This window comes from Oncorhynchus mykiss, chromosome 26 (assembly GCF_013265735.2).
Source record: "Oncorhynchus mykiss isolate Arlee chromosome 26, USDA_OmykA_1.1, whole genome shotgun sequence".
Taxonomy (NCBI): Eukaryota; Metazoa; Chordata; class Actinopteri; order Salmoniformes; family Salmonidae; genus Oncorhynchus; species Oncorhynchus mykiss.
Window position 1 is genome coordinate 50501888 of NC_048590.1, and position 23383 is coordinate 50525270.

A 23383-nucleotide genomic window follows, 5' to 3' on the forward strand; every position below is an offset into this window, starting at 1 on the left:
CAAGAACTCTAATGTACAGTAGGGATAACATCAGGAACCAGGACAAAAGAACAAGAACTCTAATGTACAGTAGGGATAACATTGGTAACCAGGACAATAGAACAAGAACTCTAATGTACAGTAGGGATAACATCAGGAACCAGGACAATAGAACAAGAACTCTAATGTACAGTAGGGATAACATTGGTAACCAGGACAATAGAACAAGAACTCTAATGTACAGTAGGGATAACATTGGTAACCATGACAATATAACAAGAACTCTAATGTACAGTAGGGATAACATCAGGAACCAGGACAATAGAACAAGAACTCTAATGTACAGTAGTGATAACATCAGGAACCAGGACAATAGAACAAGAACTCTAATGTACAGTAGGGATAACATTGGTAACCAGGACAATATAACAAGAACTCTAATGTACAGTAGGGATAACATTGGTAACCAGGACAATATAACAAGAACTCTAATGTACAGTAGGGATAACATTGGTAACCAGGACAATAGAACAAGAACTCTAATGTACAGTAGGGATAACATTGGTAACCAGGACAATATAACAAGAACTCTAATGTACAGTAGGGATAACATTGGTAACCAGGACAATAGAACAAGAACTCTAATGTACAGTAGGGATAACATTGGTAACCAGGACAATAGAACAAGAACTCTAATGTACAGTAGGGATAACATTGGTAACCAGGACAATAGAACAAGAACTCTAATGTACAGTAGGGATAACATTGGTAACCAGGACAATATAACAAGAACTCTAATGTACAGTAGGGATAACATTGGTAACCAGGACAATAGAACAAGAACTCTAATGTAAAGTAGGGATAACATCAGGAACCAGGACAATAGAACAAGAACTCTAATGTACAGTAGGGATAACATTGGTAACCAGGACAATAGAACAAGAACTCTAATGTAAAGTAGGGATAACATTGGTAACCAGGACAATAGAACAAGAACTCTAATGTACAGTAGGGATAACATTGGTAACCAGGACAATAGAACAAGAACTCTAATGTACAGTAGGGATAACATTGGTAACCAGGACAATAGAACAATAACTCTAATGTACAGTAGGGATAACATTGGTAACCAGGACAATATAACAAGAACTCTAATGTACAGTAGGGATAACATTGGTAACCAGGACAATAGAACAAGAACTCTAATGTACAGTAGGGATAACATTGGTAACCAGGACAATATAACAAGAACTCTAATGTACAGTAGGGATAACATTGGTAACCAGGACAATAGAACAAGAACTCTAATGTACAGTAGTGATAACATCAGTAACCAGGACAATAGAACAAGAACTCTAATGTACAGTAGGGATAACATCAGTAACCAGGACAATAGAACAAGAACTCTAATGTACAGTAGGGATAACATCAGGAACCAGGACAATAGAACAAGAACTCTAATGTACAGTAGGGATAACATTGGTAACCAGGACAATAGAACAAGAACTCTAATGTACAGTAGGGATAACATTGGTAACCAGGACAATAGAACAAGAACTCTAATGTACAGTAGGGATAACATTGGTAACCAGGACAATAGAACAAGAACTCTAATGTACAGTAGGGATAACATTGGTAACCAGGACAATAGAACAAGAACTCTAATGTACAGTAGGGATAACATTGGTAACCAGGACAATAGAACAAGAACTCTAATGTACAGTAGGGATAACATTGGTAACCAGGACAATAGAACAAGAACTCTAATGTACAGTAGGGATAACATTGGTAACCAGGACAATATAACAAGAACTCTATTGTACAGTAGGGATAACATTGGTAACCAGGACAATAGAACAAGAACTCTAATGTAAAGTAGGGATAACATCAGGAACCAGGACAATAGAACAAGAACTCTAATGTACAGTAGGGATAACATTGGTAACCAGGACAATAGAACAAGAACTCTAATGTAAAGTAGGGATAACATTGGTAACCAGGACAATAGAACAAGAACTCTAATGTACAGTAGGGATAACATTGGTAACCAGGACAATAGAACAAGAACTCTAATGTACAGTAGGGATAACATTGGTAACCTGGACAATAGAACAATAACTCTAATGTACAGTAGGGATAACATTGGTAACCAGGACAATATAACAAGAACTCTAATGTACAGTAGGGATAACATTGGTAACCAGGACAATAGAACAAGAACTCTAATGTACAGTAGGGATAACATTGGTAACCAGGACAATATAACAAGAACTCTAATGTACAGTAGGGATAACATTGGTAACCAGGACAATAGAACAAGAACTCTAATGTACAGTAGGGATAACATTGGTAACCAGGACAATAGAACAAGAACTCTAATGTACAGTAGGGATAACATTGGTAACCAGGACAATATAACAAGAACTCTAATGTACAGTAGGGATAACATTGGTAACCAGGACAATAGAACAAGAACTCTAATGTACAGTAGGGATAACATTGGTAACCAGGACAATAGAACAAGAACTCTAATGTACAGTAGGGATAACATTGGTAACCAGGACAATATAACAAGAACTCTAATGTACAGTAGGGATAACATTGGTAACCAGGACAATAGAACAAGAACTCTAATGTAAAGTAGGGATAACATCAGGAACCAGGACAATAGAACAAGAACTCTAATGTACAGTAGGGATAACATTGGTAACCAGGACAATAGAACAAGAACTCTAATGTAAAGTAGGGATAACATTGGTAACCAGGACAATAGAACAAGAACTCTAATGTACAGTAGGGATAACCTTGGTAACCAGGACAATTTAACAAGAACTCTAATGTACAGTAGGGATAACATTGGTAACCAGGACAATAGAACAATAACTCTAATGTACAGTAGGGATAACATTGGTAACCAGGACAATATAACAAGAACTCTAATGTACAGTAGGGATAACATTGGTAACCAGGACAATAGAACAAGAACTCTAATGTACAGTAGGGATAACATTGGTAACCAGGACAATATAACAAGAACTCTAATGTACAGTAGGGATAACATTGGTAACCAGGACAATAGAACAAGAACTCTAATGTACAGTAGTGATAACATCAGTAACCAGGACAATAGAACAAGAACTCTAATGTACAGTAGGGATAACATCAGTAACCAGGACAATAGAACAATAACTCTAATGTACAGTAGGGATAACATCAGGAACCAGGACAATAAAACAAGAACTCTAATGTACAGTAGGGATAACATTGGTAACCAGGACAATAGAACAAGAACTCTAATGTACAGTAGGGATAACATCAGGAACCAGGACAATAGAACAAGAACTCTAATGTACAGTAGGGATAACATTGGTAACCAGGACAATAGAACAAGAACTCTAATGTACAGTAGGGATAACATCAGGAACCAGGACAATAGAACAAGAACTCTAATGTACAGTAGGGATAACATTGGTAACCAGGACAATAGAACAAGAACTCTAATGTACAGTAGGGATAACATTGGTAACCATGACAATATAACAAGAACTCTAATGTACAGTAGGGATAACATCAGGAACCAGGACAATAGAACAAGAACTCTAATGTACAGTAGTGATAACATCAGGAACCAGGACAATAGAACAAGAACTCTAATGTACAGTAGGGATAACATTGGTAACCAGGACAATATAACAAGAACTCTAATGTACAGTAGGGATAACATTGGTAACCAGGACAATAGAACAAGAACTCTAATGTACAGTAGGGATAACATTGGTAACCAGGACAATTTAACAAGAACTCTAATGTACAGTAGGGATAACATTGGTAACCAGGACAATAGAACAAGAACTCTAATGTACAGTAGGGATAACATTGGTAACCAGGACAATAGAACAAGAACTCTAATGTACAGTAGTGATAACATCAGGAACCAGGACAATAGAACAAGAACTCTAATGTACAGTAGGGATAACATCAGTAACCAGGACAATATAACAAGAACTCTAATGTACAGTAGGGATAACATTGGTAACCAGGACAATAGAACAAGAACTCTAATGTACAGTAGTGATAACATCAGGAACCAGGACAATAGAACAAGAACTCTAATGTACAGTAGGGATAACATTGGTAACCAGGACAATAGAACAAGAACACTAATGTACAGTAGGGATAACATTGGTAACCAGGACAATATAACAAGAACTCTAATGTACAGTAGGGATAACATTGGTAACCAGGACAATAGAACAAGAACTCTAATGTACAGTAGGGATAACATTGGTAACCAGGACAATAGAACAAGAACTCTAATGTACAGTAGGGATAACATTGGTAACCAGGACAATAGAACAAGAACTCTAATGTACAGTAGTGATAACATCAGTAACCAGGCCAATATAACACGAACTCTAATGTACAGTAGGGATAACATTGGTAACCAGGACAATAGAACAAGAACTCTAATGTACAGTAGTGATAACATCAGTAACCAGGCCAATATAACACGAACTCTAATGTACAGTAGGGATAACATTGGTAACCAGGACAATAGAACAAGAACTCTAATGTACAGTAGGGATAACATTGGTAACCAGGACAATAGAACAAGAACTCTAATGTACAGTAGGGATAACATTGGTAACCAGGACAATATAACAAGAACTCTAATGTACAGTAGGGATAACATTGGTAACCAGGACAATAGAACAAGAACTCTAATGTACAGTAGGGATAACATTGGTAACCAGGACAATAGAACAAGAACTCTAATGTACAGTAGGGATAACATTGGTAACCAGGACAATAGAACAAGAACTCTAATGTAAAGTAGGGATAACATCAGGAACCAGGACAATAGAACAAGAACTCTAATGTACAGTAGGGATAACATTGGTAACCAGGACAATAGAACAAGAACTCTAATGTACAGTAGGGATAACATCAGGAACCAGGACAATAGAACAAGAACTCTAATGTACAGTAGGGATAACATTGGTAACCAGGACAATAGAACAAGAACTCTAATGTACAGTAGGGATAACATTGGTAACCAGGACAATATAACAAGAACTCTAATGTACAGTAGGGATAACATTGGTAACCAGGACAATATAACAAGAACTCTAATGTACAGTAGGGATAACATTGGTAACCAGGACAATAGAACAAGAACTCTAATGTACAGTAGGGATAACATTGGTAACCAGGACAATAGAACAAGAACTCTAATGTACAGTAGGGATAACATTGGTAACCAGGACAATAGAACAAGAACTCTAATGTACAGTAGTGATAACATCAGTAACCAGGACAATAGAACAAGAACTCTAATGTACAGTAGGGATAACATCAGTAACCAGGACAATAGAACAAGAACTCTAATGTACAGTAGGGATAACATCAGGAACCAGGACAATAAAACAAGAACTCTAATGTACAGTAGGGATAACATCAGTAACCAGGACAATATAACAATAACTCTAATGTACAGTAGGGATAACATTGGTAACCAGGACAATAGAACAAGAACTCTAATGTACAGTAGGGATAACATTGGTAACCAGGACAATAGAACAAGAACTCTAATGTACAGTAGGGATAACATCAGTAACCAGGACAATAGAACACGAACTCTAATGTACAGTAGGGATAACATTGGTAACCAGGACAATAGAACAAGAACTCTAATGTACAGTAGGGATAACATCAGTAACCAGGACAATAGAACAAGAACTCTAATGTACAGTAGGGATAACATCAGGAACCAGGACAATATAACAAGAACTCTAATGTACAGTAGGGATAACATTGGTAACCAGGACAATATAACAAGAACTCTAATGTACAGTAGGGATAACATTGGTAACCAGGACAATATAACAAGAACTCTAATGTACAGTAGTGATAACATCAGGAACCAGGACAATAGAACAAGAACTCTAATGTACAGTAGGGATAACATCAGTAACCAGGACAATAGAACAAGAACTCTAATGTACAGTAGGGATAACATCAGGAACCAGGACAATATAACAAGAACTCTAATGTACAGTAGGGATAACATTGGTAACCAGGACAATATAACAAGAACTCTAATGTACAGTAGGGATAACATTGGTAACCAGGACAATATAACAAGAACTCTAATGTACAGTAGTGATAACATCAGGAACCAGGACAATAGAACAAGAACTCTAATGTACAGTAGGGATAACATTGGTAACCAGGACAATAGAACAAGAACACTAATGTACAGTAGGGATAACATTGGTAACCAGGACAATATAACAAGAACTCTAATGTACAGTAGGGATAACATTGGTAACCAGGACAATAGAACAAGAACTCTAATGTACAGTAGGGATAACATTGGTAACCAGGACAATAGAACAAGAACTCTAATGTACAGTAGGGATAACATTGGTAACCAGGACAATAGAACAAGAACTCTAATGTACAGTAGTGATAACATCAGTAACCAGGCCAATATAACACGAACTCTAATGTACAGTAGGGATAACATTGGTAACCAGGACAATATAACAAGAACTCTAATGTACAGTAGGGATAACATTGGTAACCAGGACAATAGAACAAGAACTCTAATGTACAGTAGGGATAACATTGGTAACCAGGACAATATAACAAGAACTCTAATGTACAGTAGGGATAACATTGGTAACCAGGACAATAGAACAAGAACTCTAATGTACAGTAGGGATAACATTGGTAACCAGGACAATAGAACAAGAACTCTAATGTACAGTAGGGATAACATTGGTAACCAGGACAATAGAACAAGAACTCTAATGTACAGTAGGGATAACATTGGTAACCAGGACAATAGAACAAGAACTCTAATGTACAGTAGGGATAACATTGGTAACCAGGACAATAGAACAAGAACTCTAATGTACAGTAGGGATAACATTGGTAACCAGGACAATAGAACAAGAACTCTAATGTACAGTAGGGATAACATTGGTAACCAGGACAATATAACAATAACTCTAATGTACAGTAGGGATAACATTGGTAACCAGGACAATAGAACAAGAACTCTAATGTAAAGTAGGGATAACATCAGGAACCAGGACAATAGAACAAGAACTCTAATGTACAGTAGGGATAACATTGGTAACCAGGACAATAGAACAAGAACTCTAATGTACAGTAGGGATAACATTGGTAACCAGGACAATAGAACAAGAACTCTAATGTACAGTAGGGATAACATTGGTAACCAGGACAATAGAACAATAACTCTAATGTACAGTAGGGATAACATTGGTAACCAGGACAATATAACAAGAACTCTAATGTACAGTAGGGATAACATTGGTAACCAGGACAATAGAACAAGAACTCTAATGTACAGTAGGGATAACATTGGTAACCAGGACAATAGAACAAGAACTCTAATGTACAGTAGGGATAACATTGGTAACCAGGACAATAGAACAAGAACTCTAATGTACAGTAGTGATAACATCAGTAACCAGGACAATAGAACAAGAACTCTAATGTACAGTAGGGATAACATCAGTAACCAGGACAATAGAACAAGAACTCTAATGTACAGTAGGGATAACATCAGGAACCAGGACAATAAAACAAGAACTCTAATGTACAGTAGGGATAACATCAGTAACCAGGACAATATAACAATAACTCTAATGTACAGTAGGGATAACATTGGTAACCAGGACAATAGAACAAGAACTCTAATGTACAGTAGGGATAACATTGGTAACCAGGACAATAGAACAAGAACTCTAATGTACAGTAGGGATAACATCAGTAACCAGGACAATAGAACACGAACTCTAATGTACAGTAGGGATAACATTGGTAACCAGGACAATAGAACAAGAACTCTAATGTACAGTAGGGATAACATCAGTAACCAGGACAATAGAACAAGAACTCTAATGTACAGTAGGGATAACATCAGGAACCAGGACAATATAACAAGAACTCTAATGTACAGTAGGGATAACATTGGTAACCAGGACAATATAACAAGAACTCTAATGTACAGTAGGGATAACATTGGTAACCAGGACAATATAACAAGAACTCTAATGTACAGTAGTGATAACATCAGGAACCAGGACAATAGAACAAGAACTCTAATGTACAGTAGGGATAACATTGGTAACCAGGACAATAGAACAAGAACACTAATGTACAGTAGGGATAACATTGGTAACCAGGACAATATAACAAGAACTCTAATGTACAGTAGGGATAACATTGGTAACCAGGACAATAGAACAAGAACTCTAATGTACAGTAGGGATAACATTGGTAACCAGGACAATAGAACAAGAACTCTAATGTACAGTAGGGATAACATTGGTAACCAGGACAATAGAACAAGAACTCTAATGTACAGTAGTGATAACATCAGTAACCAGGCCAATATAACACGAACTCTAATGTACAGTAGGGATAACATTGGTAACCAGGACAATAGAACAAGAACTCTAATGTACAGTAGTGATAACATCAGTAACCAGGCCAATATAACACGAACTCTAATGTACAGTAGGGATAACATTGGTAACCAGGACAATATAACAAGAACTCTAATGTACAGTAGGGATAACATTGGTAACCAGGACAATAGAACAAGAACTCTAATGTACAGTAGGGATAACATTGGTAACCAGGACAATAGAACAAGAACTCTAATGTACAGTAGGGATAACATTGGTAACCAGGACAATATAACAAGAACTCTAATGTACAGTAGGGATAACATTGGTAACCATGACAATAGAACAAGAACTCTAATGTACAGTAGGGATAACATTGGTAACCAGGACAATAGAACAAGAACTCTAATGTACAGTAGGGATAACATTGGTAACCAGGACAATAGAACAAGAACTCTAATGTACAGTAGGGATAACATTGGTAACCAGGACAATATAACAAGAACTCTAATGTACAGTAGGGATAACATTGGTAACCAGGACAATAGAACAAGAACTCTAATGTACAGTAGGGATAACATTGGTAACCAGGACAATAGAACAAGAACTCTAATGTACAGTAGGGATAACATTGGTAACCAGGACAATATAAAAAGAACTCTAATGTACAGTAGGGATAACATTGGTAACCAGGACAATAGAACAAGAACTCTAATGTAAAGTAGGGATAACATCAGGAACCAGGACAATAGAACAAGAACTCTAATGTACAGTAGGGATAACATTGGTAACCAGGACAATAGAACAAGAACTCTAATGTAAAGTAGGGATAACATTGGTAACCAGGACAATAGAACAAGAACTCTAATGTACAGTAGGGATAACATTGGTAACCAGGACAATAGAACAAGAACTCTAATGTACAGTAGGGATAACATTGGTAACCAGGACAATAGAACAAGAACTCTAATGTACAGTAGGGATAACATTGGTAACCAGGACAATAGAACAAGAACTCTAATGTACAGTAGGGATAACATTGGTAACCAGGACAATAGAACAAGAACTCTAATGTACAGTAGGGATAACATTGGTAACCAGGACAATAGAACAAGAACTCTAATGTACAGTAGGGATAACATTGGTAACCAGGACAATAGAACAAGAACTCTAATGTACAGTAGTGATAACATCAGTAACCAGGACAATAGAACAAGAACTCTAATGTACAGTAGGGATAACATCAGTAACCAGGACAATAGAACAAGAACTCTAATGTACAGTAGGGATAACATCAGGAACCTGGACAATAAAACAAGAACTCTAATGTACAGTAGGGATAACATCAGTAACCAGGACAATATAACAATAACTCTAATGTACAGTAGGGATAACATTGGTAACCAGGACAATAGAACAAGAACTCTAATGTACAGTAGGGATAACATTGGTAACCAGGACAATAGAACAAGAACTCTAATGTACAGTAGGGATAACATCAGTAACCAGGACAATAGAACAAGAACTCTAATGTACAGTAGGGATAACATTGGTAACCAGGACAATAGAACAAGAACTCTAATGTACAGTAGGGATAACATCAGTAACCAGGACAATAGAACAAGAACTCTAATGTACAGTAGGGATAACATCAGGAACCAGGACAATATAACAAGAACTCTAATGTACAGTAGGGATAACATTGGTAACCAGGACAATATAACAAGAACTCTAATGTACAGTAGGGATAACATTGGTAACCAGGACAATATAACAAGAACTCTAATGTACAGTAGGGATAACATTGGTAACCAGGACAATAGAACAAGAACTCTAATGTACAGTAGGGATAACATTGGTAACCAGGACAATAGAACAAGAACTCTAATGTACAGTAGGGATAACATTGGTAACCAGGACAATAGAACAAGAACTCTAATGTACAGTAGGGATAACATTGGTAACCAGGACAATAGAACAAGAACTCTAATGTACAGTAGGGATAACATTGGTAACCAGGACAATAGAACAAGAACTCTAATGTACAGTAGGGATAACATTGGTAACCAGGACAATAGAACAAGAACTCTAATGTACAGTAGGGATAACATTGGTAACCAGGACAATAGAACAAGAACTCTAATGTACAGTAGGGATAACATTGGTAACCAGGACAATAGAACAAGAACTCTAATGTACAGTAGGGATAACATTGGTAACCAGGACAATATAACAAGAACTCTAATGTACAGTAGGGATAACATTGGTAACCAGGACAATAGAACAAGAACTCTAATGTACAGTAGGGATAACATTGGTAACCAGGACAATATAACAAGAACTCTAATGTACAGTAGGGATAACATTGGTAACCAGGACAATAGAACAAGAACTCTAATGTACAGTAGGGATAACATTGGTAACCAGGACAATAGAACAAGAACTCTAATGTACAGTAGGGATAACATTGGTAACCAGGACAATAGAACAAGAACTCTAATGTACAGTAGGGATAACATTGGTAACCAGGACAATAGAACAAGAACTCTAATGTACAGTAGGGATAACATTGGTAACCAGGACAATAGAACAAGAACTCTAATGTACAGTAGGGATAACATCAGGAACCAGGACAATAGAACAAGAACTCTAATGTACAGTAGGGATAACATTGGTAACCAGGACAATATAACAAGAACTCTAATGTAAAGTAGGGATAACATCAGGAACCAGGACAATAGAACAAGAACTCTAATGTACAGTAGGGATAACATTGGTAACCAGGACAATAGAACAAGAACTCTAATGTAAAGTAGGGATAACATTGGTAACCAGGACAATAGAACAAGAACTCTAATGTACAGTAGGGATAACATTGGTAACCAGGACAATAGAACAAGAACTCTAATGTACAGTAGGGATAACATTGGTAACCAGGCCTATTGCTTCTAGTTCCTTGTTCCCTGAATGGACAAAATAACCAATATGTTCCTATACATCAAATGACTCCCAGTGCATGACATGAATCAAACAATGAACTGAAATGAATGACAAATGACTCCCAGTGCATGATATGAATCAAACAATGAACTGAAATGAACGCCAAATGGCTCCCAGTGCATGATATGAATCAAACAATGAACTGAAATTAACACTAAATGACTCCCAGTGCATGATATGAATCGAACAATGAACTGAAATGAACGCCAAATGACTCCCAGTGCATGATATGAATCAAACAATGAACTGAAATGAACGCCAAATGACTCCCAGTGCATGATATGAATCAAACAATGAACTGAAATGAACGCCAAATGACTCCCAGTGCATGATATGAATCAAACAATGAACTGAAATGAACGCCAAATGACTCCCAGTGCATGATATGAATCAAACAATGAACTGAAATGAACGCCAAATGACTACCAGTGCATGATATGAATCAAACAATGAACTGAAATGAACGCCAAATGACTACCAGTGCATGATATGAATCAAACAATGAACTGAAATGAATGCCAAATGACTACCAGTTCATGATATGAATCAAACAATGAACTGAAATGAATGCCAAATGACTCCCAGTGCATGATATGAATCAAACAATGAACTGAAATTAACGCCAAATGACTCCCAGTGCATGATATGAATCAAACAATGAACTGAAATTAATGCCAAATGACTCCCAGTGCATGATATGAATCAAACAATGAACTGAAATTAATGCCAAATGACTCCCAGTGCATGATATGAATCAAACAATGAACTGAAATGAACGCCAAATGACTCCCAGTGCATGATATGAATCAAACAATGAACTGAAATGAACGCCAAATGACTCCCAGTGCATGACATGAATCAAACAATGAACTAACAATGAACGCCAAATGACTCCCAGTGCATGACATGAATCAAACCAATGAACTGAAATTAAACGCCAATGCAATTCCATTCAAATTTGCAAGTTTAGCACTGAGCAATTTAGAAGACCAATACCAAATCAATAACCTTTAATGGACTTTTGACAGATGCCCAATACATGTTTCATCCTGGCGCTGGACAAACACATGTTCGTATCAGGGGTCCCGAGTGGCACAGCGCTCTAGTTAAATAAAGGTTCAATAAAATGTTTAATTAAATCACAAAAGTGCCACAGATGCACTAGGTTACTCCTTCCAGGAAGAGAGAATCGACACTGGACCTTGGTAACAGTGAGTAAAGTGGTGACCTCACGTGCAGTGGGGTGCAAACCAGACAAAGGAAGAGCTGTTGTTGTTGTGGTGGTGGGGATGGGAGTGGAGGGAGGAGGACGGAGGGCAGGGTCATCAGCATTGAGGTCCAGTCATTCCACCTATGGGCCCCTTTCTGATCAGACTTACTAACGTAGTTATACTGAGGTCAGACACTATGTGGCACCAAAATATGGACACAAAAAGTTGAAGAATCAAATCCAGGGATATGTATATGGACACAGATGGCCACAGAAAGTGAAGAATCAAATCCAGGGATATGTATATGGACACAGATGGCCACAGAAAAAAAGCACTGTCCCTGATCAGTTGAACATTATGTGGGTCGCGTCATGAATTTGCTCAAAACAGTCTTTCACGTCTCTGACGACTCACACATCTCTTTCTTTATTTTTCCTATAGTTGAGAAACAAAAGAGGGACAACTGTCCTAGCAGAGCTAGTTAGGGCCCCTGGCAAACAGAAGGGCCTCTCTAGTTAGGGCCCCTGGCAAACAGAAGCGCCTCTCTAGTTAGGGCCCCTGGCAAACAGAAGGGTCTCTCTAGTTTGGGTCCCTGGCAAACAGAAGGGCCTCTCTAGTTAGGGCCCTTGGCAAACAGAAGGGCCTCTCTAGTTAGGGCCCCTGGCAAACAGAAACGCCTCTCTATGTTGGGGCCCCTGCTAATCCCACCTCTGCAGGCGCAGATTAATCTGTGATTCTGGGCGTCGTCCTGATGAGTGGACAGCGTCATTTAATCTTGTTAGACACTGGCTGAGGTGAACTTTCCACCTGCGTGTGCGTGCCCTTGTGGCCCCCACACTCCGACCCCGACCCCGCTCCCGTCTAACCCTAATCCCTCGTTCTCTCTCTTTCCCCTCTTTCTTTCTCCTCTACGATGACTCTCAAGCATAGTCCCCCTCTTTCTTCTCCTTTGTCTCCATTCCTCTGACTGCAGAAGGGATCTGTCAGCCAGACTAAGCATACAAACACAAGAGCTGTTTAACTCAGCAGCTGGTCGGTGGTGTCTAGGTTTGAGGGAAGGATTTAGGGGTCAGGGTCTGGATGGGTTTAAAAATTCAGAGTTGCTTTGGCTGACCGCACAGACATCACATTTAGGGATGTATGTCAACACAGATCTGTGAGCATGGACAAATGTGACAGTTCTTTTGGTTCACAAATAATATCATTTTGACTATGGCAATGAGGACCCATCCAGGTGGATGCTACACATTGGTGATGAATGTGATTGAGTTTCACTCATACAATGAAGAGCTCTTCCATCCAATCAACTATTGTCATTACAGTATTATTCCCTAAAATGAGACTTAAAGAATGAAATGGTCTTTAGACAGAAGGATAGGGCGGGGAATCAGACAAGGGTGAAGATGAAATACAATGTCAAATGCAGGTTTGGTGTTAGGGGCTGGTATGGCTGAAGTTAAGTTCAGGTTTGATGTTTAATGTTTGGGATAGCTATCTGACCATGCATGTTGTGCTGAAGGTTTGGGCGGATGGGGAGAGAGAGGACTGTCATAGGAAGAATGACCTTTCTATAGTGTAGAGAGAAAATAGACCACTACTGCTCTCTGCTGGCCAAGCAACTCTGTTAAACAATAAGGATCTGTCCTCTGCTGGCCTAGCAACTCTTTTACACAATAAGGATCTGTCCTCTGCTGGCCAAGCAACTCTGTTACACAATAAGGATCTGCCCTCTGCTGGCCAAGCAACTCTGTTACACAATAAGGATCTGTCCTCTGCTGGCCTAGCAACTCTGTTACACAATAAGGATCTGTCCTCTGCTGGCCTAGCAACTCTGTTACACAATAAGGATCTGTCCTCTGCTGGCCTAGCAACTCTGTTACACAATAAGGATCTGTCCTCTGCTGGCCAAGCAACTCTGTTACACAATAAGGATCTGTCCTCCGCTGGCCTAGCAACTCTGTTACACAATAAGGATCTGTCCTCTGCTGGACTAGCAACTCTGTTACACAATAAGGATCTGTCCTCTGCTGGCCAAGCAACTCTGTTACACAATAAGGATCTGTCCTCTGCTGGCCAAGCAACTCTGTTACACAATAAGGATCTGTCCTCTGCTGGCCAAGCAACTCTGTTACACAATAAGGATCTGTCCTCTGCTGGCCAAGCAACTCTGTTAAACAATAAGGATCTGTCCTCTGCTGGCCTAGCAACTCTGTTACACAATAAGGATCTGTCCTCTGCTGGCCTAGCAACTCTGTTACACAATAAGGATCTGTCCTCTGCTGGCCAAGCAACTCTGTTAAACAATAAGGATCTGTCCTCCGCTGGCCTAGCAACTCTGTTACACAATAAGGATCTGTCCTCTGCTGGCCAAGCAACTCTGTTACACAATAAGGATCTGTCCTCTGCTGGCCAAGCAACTCTGTTACACAATAAGGATCTGTCCTCTGCTGGCCTAGCAACTCTGTTACACAATAAGGATCTGAATATTGTTGATAAATGCAGGAACATTTTGGGTTTGGCCTACTGGCAAGTAACCAAAAAGCATAAATGTATCCACTGATTCCTAATTGGCTGACTGATTCATCAATCGTCCCCTCCTCAGTGTAAGCATTCTGTCTCCCATGGCATCACCCAGGTGGGTGTTACACTTTGGCAGTAGATAACATAAATATCCTACTGAATTACCCAAACCTGACTGTAAACATGAGGAGGACTGGCCACCTCTCAGAGCCTGGTTCCTCTCTAGGTTTCTTCCCAGGTTTCTGCCTTCTAGGGAGTTCTTCCTAGCCACTGGGCATTGCTTGCTCTTTGAAGATTCAGGCTGGGTTTCTGTAAAGCACTTTGTGACAACTGCTGATGTAAAATGGGCTTCATCAAATAAATTAAATTGAGAGCATGTTGCTGTTCCAACTCACCACACAGAAGAGAGTACCAGAGCCTGGTACTGCCCTATAGTAGAGTATATAATAACTCACCACCCAGAAGAGAGTGCCAGAGCCTGGTACTGCCCTATAGTAGAGTATATAATAACTCACCACCCAGAAGAGAGTGCCAGAGCCTGGTACTGCCCTATAGTAGAGTATATAATAACTCACCACCCAGAAGAGAGTGTCAGAGCCTGGTACTGCCCTATAGTAGAGTATATAATAACTCACCACCCAGAAGAGAGTGCCAGAGCCTGGTACTGCCCTATAGTAGAGTATATAATAACTCACCACCCAGAAGAGAGTGCCAGAGTCTGGTACTGCCCTATAGTAGAGTATATAATCACTCACCGCCCAGAAGAGAGTGTCAGAGCCTGGTACTGCCCTATAGTAGAGTATATAATAACTCACCACCCAGAAGAGAGTGTCAGAGCCTGGTACTGCCCTATAGTAGAGTATATAATAATTCACCACCCAGAAGAGAGTGCCAGAGCCTGGTACTGCCCTATAGTAGAGTATATAATAACTCACCACCCAGAAGAGAGTGTCAGAGCCTGGTACTGCCTTATAGTAGAGTATATAATAATATAATAACTCACCACCCAGAAGAGAGTGTCAGAGCCTGGTACTGCCCTATAGTAGAGTATATAATAATATAATAACTCACCACACAGAAGAGAGTGCCAGAGTCTGGTACTGCCCTATAGTAGAGTATATAATAACTCACCACCCAGAAGAGAGTGCCAGAGTCTGGTACTGCCCTATAGTAGAGTATATAATAACTCGCAACCCAGAAGAGAGTGTCAGAGCCTGGTACTGCCCTATAGTAGAGTATATAATAATATAATAACTCACCACCCAGAAGAGAGTGTCAGAGCCTGGTACTGCCCTATAGTAGAGTATATAATAATATAATAACTCACAACCCAGAAGAGAGTGTCAGAGCCTGGTACTGCCCTATAGTAGAGTATATAATAATATAATAACTCACCACACAGAAGAGAGTGCCAGAGTCTGGTACTGCCCTATAGTAGAGTATATAATAACTCACCACCCAGAAGAGAGTGCCAGAGTCTGGTACTGCCCTATAGTAGAGTATATAATCACTCACCGCCCAGAAGAGAGTGTCAGAGCCTGGTACTGCCCTATAGTAGAGTATATAATAACTCACCACCCAGAAGAGAGTGTCAGAGCCTGGAACTGCCCTATAGTATAGTATATAATAACTCACCATTCAGAAGAGAGTGTCAGAGCCTGGTACTGCCTTATAGTAGAGTATATAATAATATAAGAACTCACCACCCAGAAGAGTGTCAGAGCCTGGTACTGCCCTATAGTAGAGTAAATAATAACTCACCACCCAGAAGAGAGTGTCAGAGCCTGGTACTGCCTTATAGTAGAGTATATAATAATATAAGAACTCACCACCCAGAAGAGTGTCAGAGCCTGGTACTGCCCTATAGTAGAGTATATAATAACTCACTACCCAGAAGAGAGTGTCAGAGCCTGGTACTGCCCTATAGTATAGTATATAATAACTCACAACCCAGAAGAGAGTGTCAGAGCCTGGTACTGCCCTATAGTAGAGTATTTAATAACTCACAACCCAGAAGAGAGTGTCAGAGCCTGGTACTGCCCTATAGTATAGAATATAATAACTCACAACTCAGAAGAGAGTGTCAGAGCCTGGTACTGCCCTATAGTAGAGTATATAATAACTTGCAACCCAGAAGAGAGTGTCAGAGCCTGGTACTGCCCTATAGTAGAGTCTATAATAATATAATAACTCACAACCCAGAAGAGTGTGTCAGAGCCTGGTACTGCCCTATAGTAGAGTATATAATAATATAATAACTCACAACCCAGAAGAGAGTGCCAGAGTCTGGTACTGCCCTATAGTAGAGTATATAATAACTCACCACCCAGAAGAGAGTGTCAGAGCCTGGTACTGCCTTATAGTAGAGTATATAATAATATAATAACTCACCACCCAGAAGAGAGTGTCAGAGCCTGGTACTGCCCTATAGTAGAGTATATAATAACTCACCACCCAGAAGAGAGTGTCAGAGCCGGGTACTGCCCTATAGTAGAGTATATAATAACTCACCACCCAGAAGAGAGTGTCAGAGCCTGGTACTGCCCTATAGTAGAGTATATAATAACTCACCACCCAGAAGAGAGTGTCAGAGCCTGGTACTGCCCTATAGTAGAGTCTATAATAATATAAGAACTCACCACCCAGAAGAGAGTGTCAGAGCCTGGTACTGCCCTATAGTAGAGTATATAATAACTCGCCACCCAGAAGAGAGTGTTAGAGCCTGGTACTGCCCTATAGTAGAGTATTATATAATATAAGAACTCACCACCCAGAAGAGAGTGCCAGAGCCTGGTACTGCCCTATAGTAGAGTATATAATAACTCACCACCCAGAAGAGAGTGAAAGAGCCTGGTACTGCCCTATAGTAGAGTATTATATAATATAAGAACTCACCACCGAGAAGAGAGTGCCAGAGCCTGGTACTGCCTTATAGTAGAGTATATAATAATATAATAACTCACCACCCAGAAGAGAGTGTCAGAGCCTGGTACTGCCCTATAGTAGAGTATATAATCACTCACCGCCCAGAAGAGAGTGCCAGAGCCTGGTACTGCCCTATAGTAGAGTATATAATAACTCACCACCCAGAAGAGAGTGTCAGAGCCTGGTACTGCCCTATAGTAGAGTATATAATAACTCACCACCCAGAAGAGAGTGTCAGAGCCTGGTACTGCCCTATAGTAGAGTATATAATAACTCACCACCCAGAAGAGAGTGTCAGAGCCTGGTACTGCCCTATAGTAGAGTATATAATAATATAAGAACTCACCACCCAGAAGAGAGTGCCATATGCCAGAGCCTGGTACTGCCCTATAGTAGAGCTATAGTAGAGTATATAATAACTCACCACCCAGAAGAGAGTGTTAGAGCCTGGTACTGCCCTATAGTAGAGTATATAATAACTCACCACCCAGAAGAGAGTGTTAGAGCCTGGTACTGCCCTATAGTAGAGTATATAATAACTCACCACCCAGAAGAGAGTGTTAGAGCCTGGTCCTGCCCTATAGTAGAGTATTATATAATATAAGAACTCACCACCCAGAAGAGAGTGTCAGAGCCTGGTACTGCCCTATAGTAGAGTATTATATAATATAAGACCTCACCACCCAGAAGAGAGTGCCAGAGCCTGGTACTGCCCTATAGTAGAGTATATAATAACTCACCACCCAGAAGAGAGTGTCAGAGCCTGGTACTGCCCTATAGTAGAGTATATAATAACTCACCACCCAGAAGAGAGTGTCAGAGCCTGGTACTGCCCTATAGTAGAGTATATAATAACTCATCACCCAGAAGAGAGTGCCAGAGCCTGGTACTGCCTTATAGTAGAGTATATAATAACTCACCACCCAGAAGAGAGTGCCAGAGCCTGGTACTGCCCTATAGTAGAGTATTATATAATATAAGAACTCACCACCCAGAAGAGAGTGCCAGAGCCTGGTACTGCCCTATAGTAGAGTATATAATAACTCACCACCCAGAAGAGAGTGTCAGAGCCTGGTACTGCCCTATAGTAGAGTATATAATAATATAATAACTCACCACCCAGAAGAGAGTGCCAGACTCTGGTACTGCCCTATAGTAGAGTATATAATAACTCACCACCCAGAAGAGAGTGTCAGAGCCTGGTACTGCCTTATAGTAGAGTATATAATAATATAATAACTCACCACCCAGAAGAGAGTGTCAGAGCCTGGTACTGCCCTATAGTAGAGTATATAATAACTCACCACCCAGAAGAGAGTGTCAGAGCCAGGTACTGCCCTATAGTAGAGTATATAATAACTCACCACCCAGAAGAGAGTGTCAGAGCCTGGTACTGCCCTATAGTAGAGTATATAATAACTCACCACCCAGAAGAGAGTGTCAGAGCCTGGTACTGCCCTATAGTAGAGTCTATAATAATATAAGAACTCACCACCCAGAAGAGAGTGCCAGAGCCTGGTACTGCCCTATAGTAGAGTATATAATAACTCACCACCCAGAAGAGAGTGTTAGAGCCTGGTACTGCCCTATAGTAGAGTATTATATAATATAAGAACTCACCACCGAGAAGAGAGTGCCAGAGCCTGGTACTGCCCTATAGTAGAGTATATAATAACTCACCACCCAGAAGAGAGTGTCAGAGCCTGGTACTGCCCTATAGTAGAGTATATAATCACTCACCGCCCAGAAGAGAGTGCCAGAGCCTGGTACTGCCCTATAGTAGAGTATATAATAACTCACCACCCAGAAGAGAGTGTCAGAGCCTGGTACTGCCCTATAGTAGAGTATATAATAACTCACCACCCAGAAGAGAGTGTCAGAGCCTGGTACTGCCCTATAGTAGAGTATATAATAACTCACCACCCAGAAGAGAGTGTCAGAGCCTGGTACTGCCCTATAGTAGAGTATATAATAATATAAGAACTCACCACCCAGAAGAGAGTGCCATATGCCAGAGCCTGGTACTGCCCTATAGTAGAGCTATAGTAGAGTATATAATAACTCACCACCCAGAAGAGAGTGTCAGAGCCTGGTACTGCCCTATAGTAGAGTATATAATAACTCACCACCCAGAAGAGAGTGTTAGAGCCTGGTCCTGCCCTATAGTAGAGTATTATATAATATAAGAACTCACCACCCAGAAGAGAGTGTCAGAGCCTGGTACTGCCCTATAGTAGAGTATTATATAATATAAGACCTCACCACCCAGAAGAGAGTGCCAGAGCCTGGTACTGCCCTATAGTAGAGTATATAATAACTCACCACCCAGAAGAGAGTGTCAGAGCCTGGTACTGCCCTATAGTAGAGTATATAATAACTCACCACCCAGAAGAGAGTGTCAGAGCCTGGTACTGCCCTATAGTAGAGTATATAATAACTCACCACCCAGAAGAGAGTGCCAGAGCCTGGTACTGCCCTATAGTAGAGTGTTATATAATATAAGAACTCACCACCCAGAAGAGAGTGCCAGAGCCTGGTACTGCCCTATAGTAGAGTATATAATAACTCACCACCCAGAAGAGAGTGTCAGAGCCTGGTACTGCCCTATAGTAGAGTATATAATAACTCATCACCCAGAAGAGAGTGCCAGAGCCTGGTACTGCCTTATAGTAGAGTATATAATAACTCACCACCCAGAAGAGAGTGTCAGAGCCTGGTACTGCCTTATAGTAGAGTATATAATAACTCACCACCCAGAAGAGAGTGTCAGAGTCTGGTACTGCCCTATAGTAGAGTATATAATAATATAAGAACTCACCACCCAGAAGAGAGTGTCAGAGCCTGGTACTGCCCTATAGTAGAGTATATAATAACTCACCACCCAGAAGAGAGTGTCAGAGCCTGGTACTGCCCTATAGTAGAGTATATAATAACTCACCACCCAGAAGAGAGTGTCAGAGCCTGGTACTGCCCTATAGTAGAGTATATAATAACTCAACTCACCACCCAGAAGAGAGTGCCAGAGCCTGTTACTGCCCTATAGTAGAGTATATAATAATATAAGAACTCACCACCCAGAAGAGAGTGTCAGAGCCTGGTACTGCCCTATAGTAGAGTATATGATAATATAAGAACTCACCACCCAGAAGAGAGTGTCAGAGCCTGGTACTGCCCTATAGTAGAGTATATAATAATATAAGAACTCACCACCCAGAAGAGAGTGCCATGTGCCAGAGCCTGGTACTGCCCTATAGTAGAGAGCACACTGAGGATTAGACAGGCGAGCACGATGAGGAACCTGCAGGACAGAACAATAATCAAATCACTTTATGTAAGACGTGGAGAGGTATATAAAACAACGCAGAGTATGTGGGAAATGATTGAAAGCAGTGAAGAGAATACACAGACGCCCCCAAAAGTTACATATTGGAGCTTTAAAGCTGAGAACTATGATTTAAAACACTCATGGTTTTAACCCACTTTAAATTCAGAGCTATTACTTAAAACAATCAGGGTGTTAACCCACTTTAATCTGAGAACTATGATTTAAAACACTCAGGGTGTTAACCCACTTTAATCTGAGAACTATGACTTAAAACACTCAGGGTGTTAACCCACTTCAATCTGAGAACTATGATTTAAAACAATCAGGGTGTTAACCCACTTTAATAAACTGAGAACTATGATTTAAAACACTCAGGGTGTTAACCCACTTTAATCTGAGAACTATGATTTAAAACACTCAGGGTGTTAACCCACTTTAATCTGAGAACTATGATTTAAAACACTCAGGGTGTTAACCCACTTTAATCTGAGAACTATGATTTAAAACACTCAGGGTGTTAACCCACTTTAATCTGAGAACTATGATTTAAAACACTCAGGGTGTTAACCCACTTTAATCTGAGAACTATGATTTAAAACACTCATGGTGTTAACCCACTAATCTGAGAACTATGATTTAAAACACTCAGGGCGTTAACCCACTAATCTGAGAACTATGATTTAAAACAATCAGGGTGTTAACCCACTTTAATCTGAGAACTATGATTTAAAACACTCAGGGTGTTAACCCACTTTAATCTGAGAACTATGACTTAAACCACTCATGGTGTTAACCCACTAATCTGAGAACTATGATTTAAAACACTCAGGGTGTTAACCCACTTTGAGTGGTTTTTTTCTCAGTCATAAACCGACATGATGTACAGTATCTATCCTTCATGAGCCACTAGGTGTGTTTGACTGTGGAGTCAGTTTCTCTGTGCGTGCCGTGCAGTGTGCTAACAGGGTAGAGCCGTGGGCCTGTAGCCAGGAGAGTAGCTACCTCAGCTGAACTCAGGCCTCAACTGACGTGGACTCTGACGTTACTGTACTTCAACACAGCCTCACAGTAGATGGTGTTCCAAAGATATGTCACCAGATCAAACACACCTACTTCACACCAAACATAACGACATTCTACACACACACACACACACACACACACACACACACACACACACACAAATACACATCCACACATTCTAATACCACTATCGTGCCAACCCCTGACATTCTGAAAGGACAACAACATCCTGTCATTCTCTTTGATCTCAAGGTCATACGTTATTTTTCCAACTGAACCAACAATCAGACCACTGAGTCCTCAAGAGATAAAATGCTTTTCTTTGTACAAGATAAGGCTACAAGCTGCTACAACACTACTGAGCCAGACACAATGCAGATGACGTTGTAAATGCCAATTTCCACCCCTTGACAAGTTGACTTTCCCTCAGTCAATGGGAATCCTATTGAGATGATATCCAGCAGTTTGTGTAGGTCTACACCAGTGGCCAGATAGTAATGATAGACCTACCGTATGAACCTATAGCAAAACTACAGATGTAGGATCTTAATTTGAGCCAGTTTGCTACAGCAGGAAAATAATCCTGCAGCAACAGGAAATGTGAATTATTATGTGGATTACAATTAATGGACATTTTTGTCGGGGTTGATACATTTTTCGTTAGGGCAAATCAAGTCTGAAATTTCAAAGTGGAAATTACAAACTTTAGAAGCCTTTTTAAAACTCAAATACACTACTGGTTTGCATTTCCTGCAGTGCAGGAAAATTATCTACAACAAAAGAGTTATCAAATTAAGGTCCTACATCTGTAGGGAGAGGGGTTGCTGTTTTGTTTGCGGTTAGTGTTTGTTCCATTGAGGCCCTTATCCCCTTATGTCTGGTGTGCTTACTGATGACTGGTCTGGAATCCAACCACCTCACCACCACACATAGAACAGAGAAGAAGAAGGATC

The 23383-nt window shown here is 40.0% G+C and overlaps 1 protein-coding gene across 1 annotated transcript in view; it reads right to left on the minus strand.

The window, feature by feature from the left end:
• LOC110506218 (potassium voltage-gated channel subfamily KQT member 1) overlaps nt 1-23383 on the minus strand; it is a 62929-nt gene that overhangs the window by 33878 nt on the left and 5668 nt on the right. The window contains exon 2 of the mRNA XM_036963888.1: nt 21290-21380. Coding sequence (XP_036819783.1) covers nt 21290-21380 — 91 coding nt within the window. The remainder of the gene's footprint in view (nt 1-21289; nt 21381-23383) is intronic.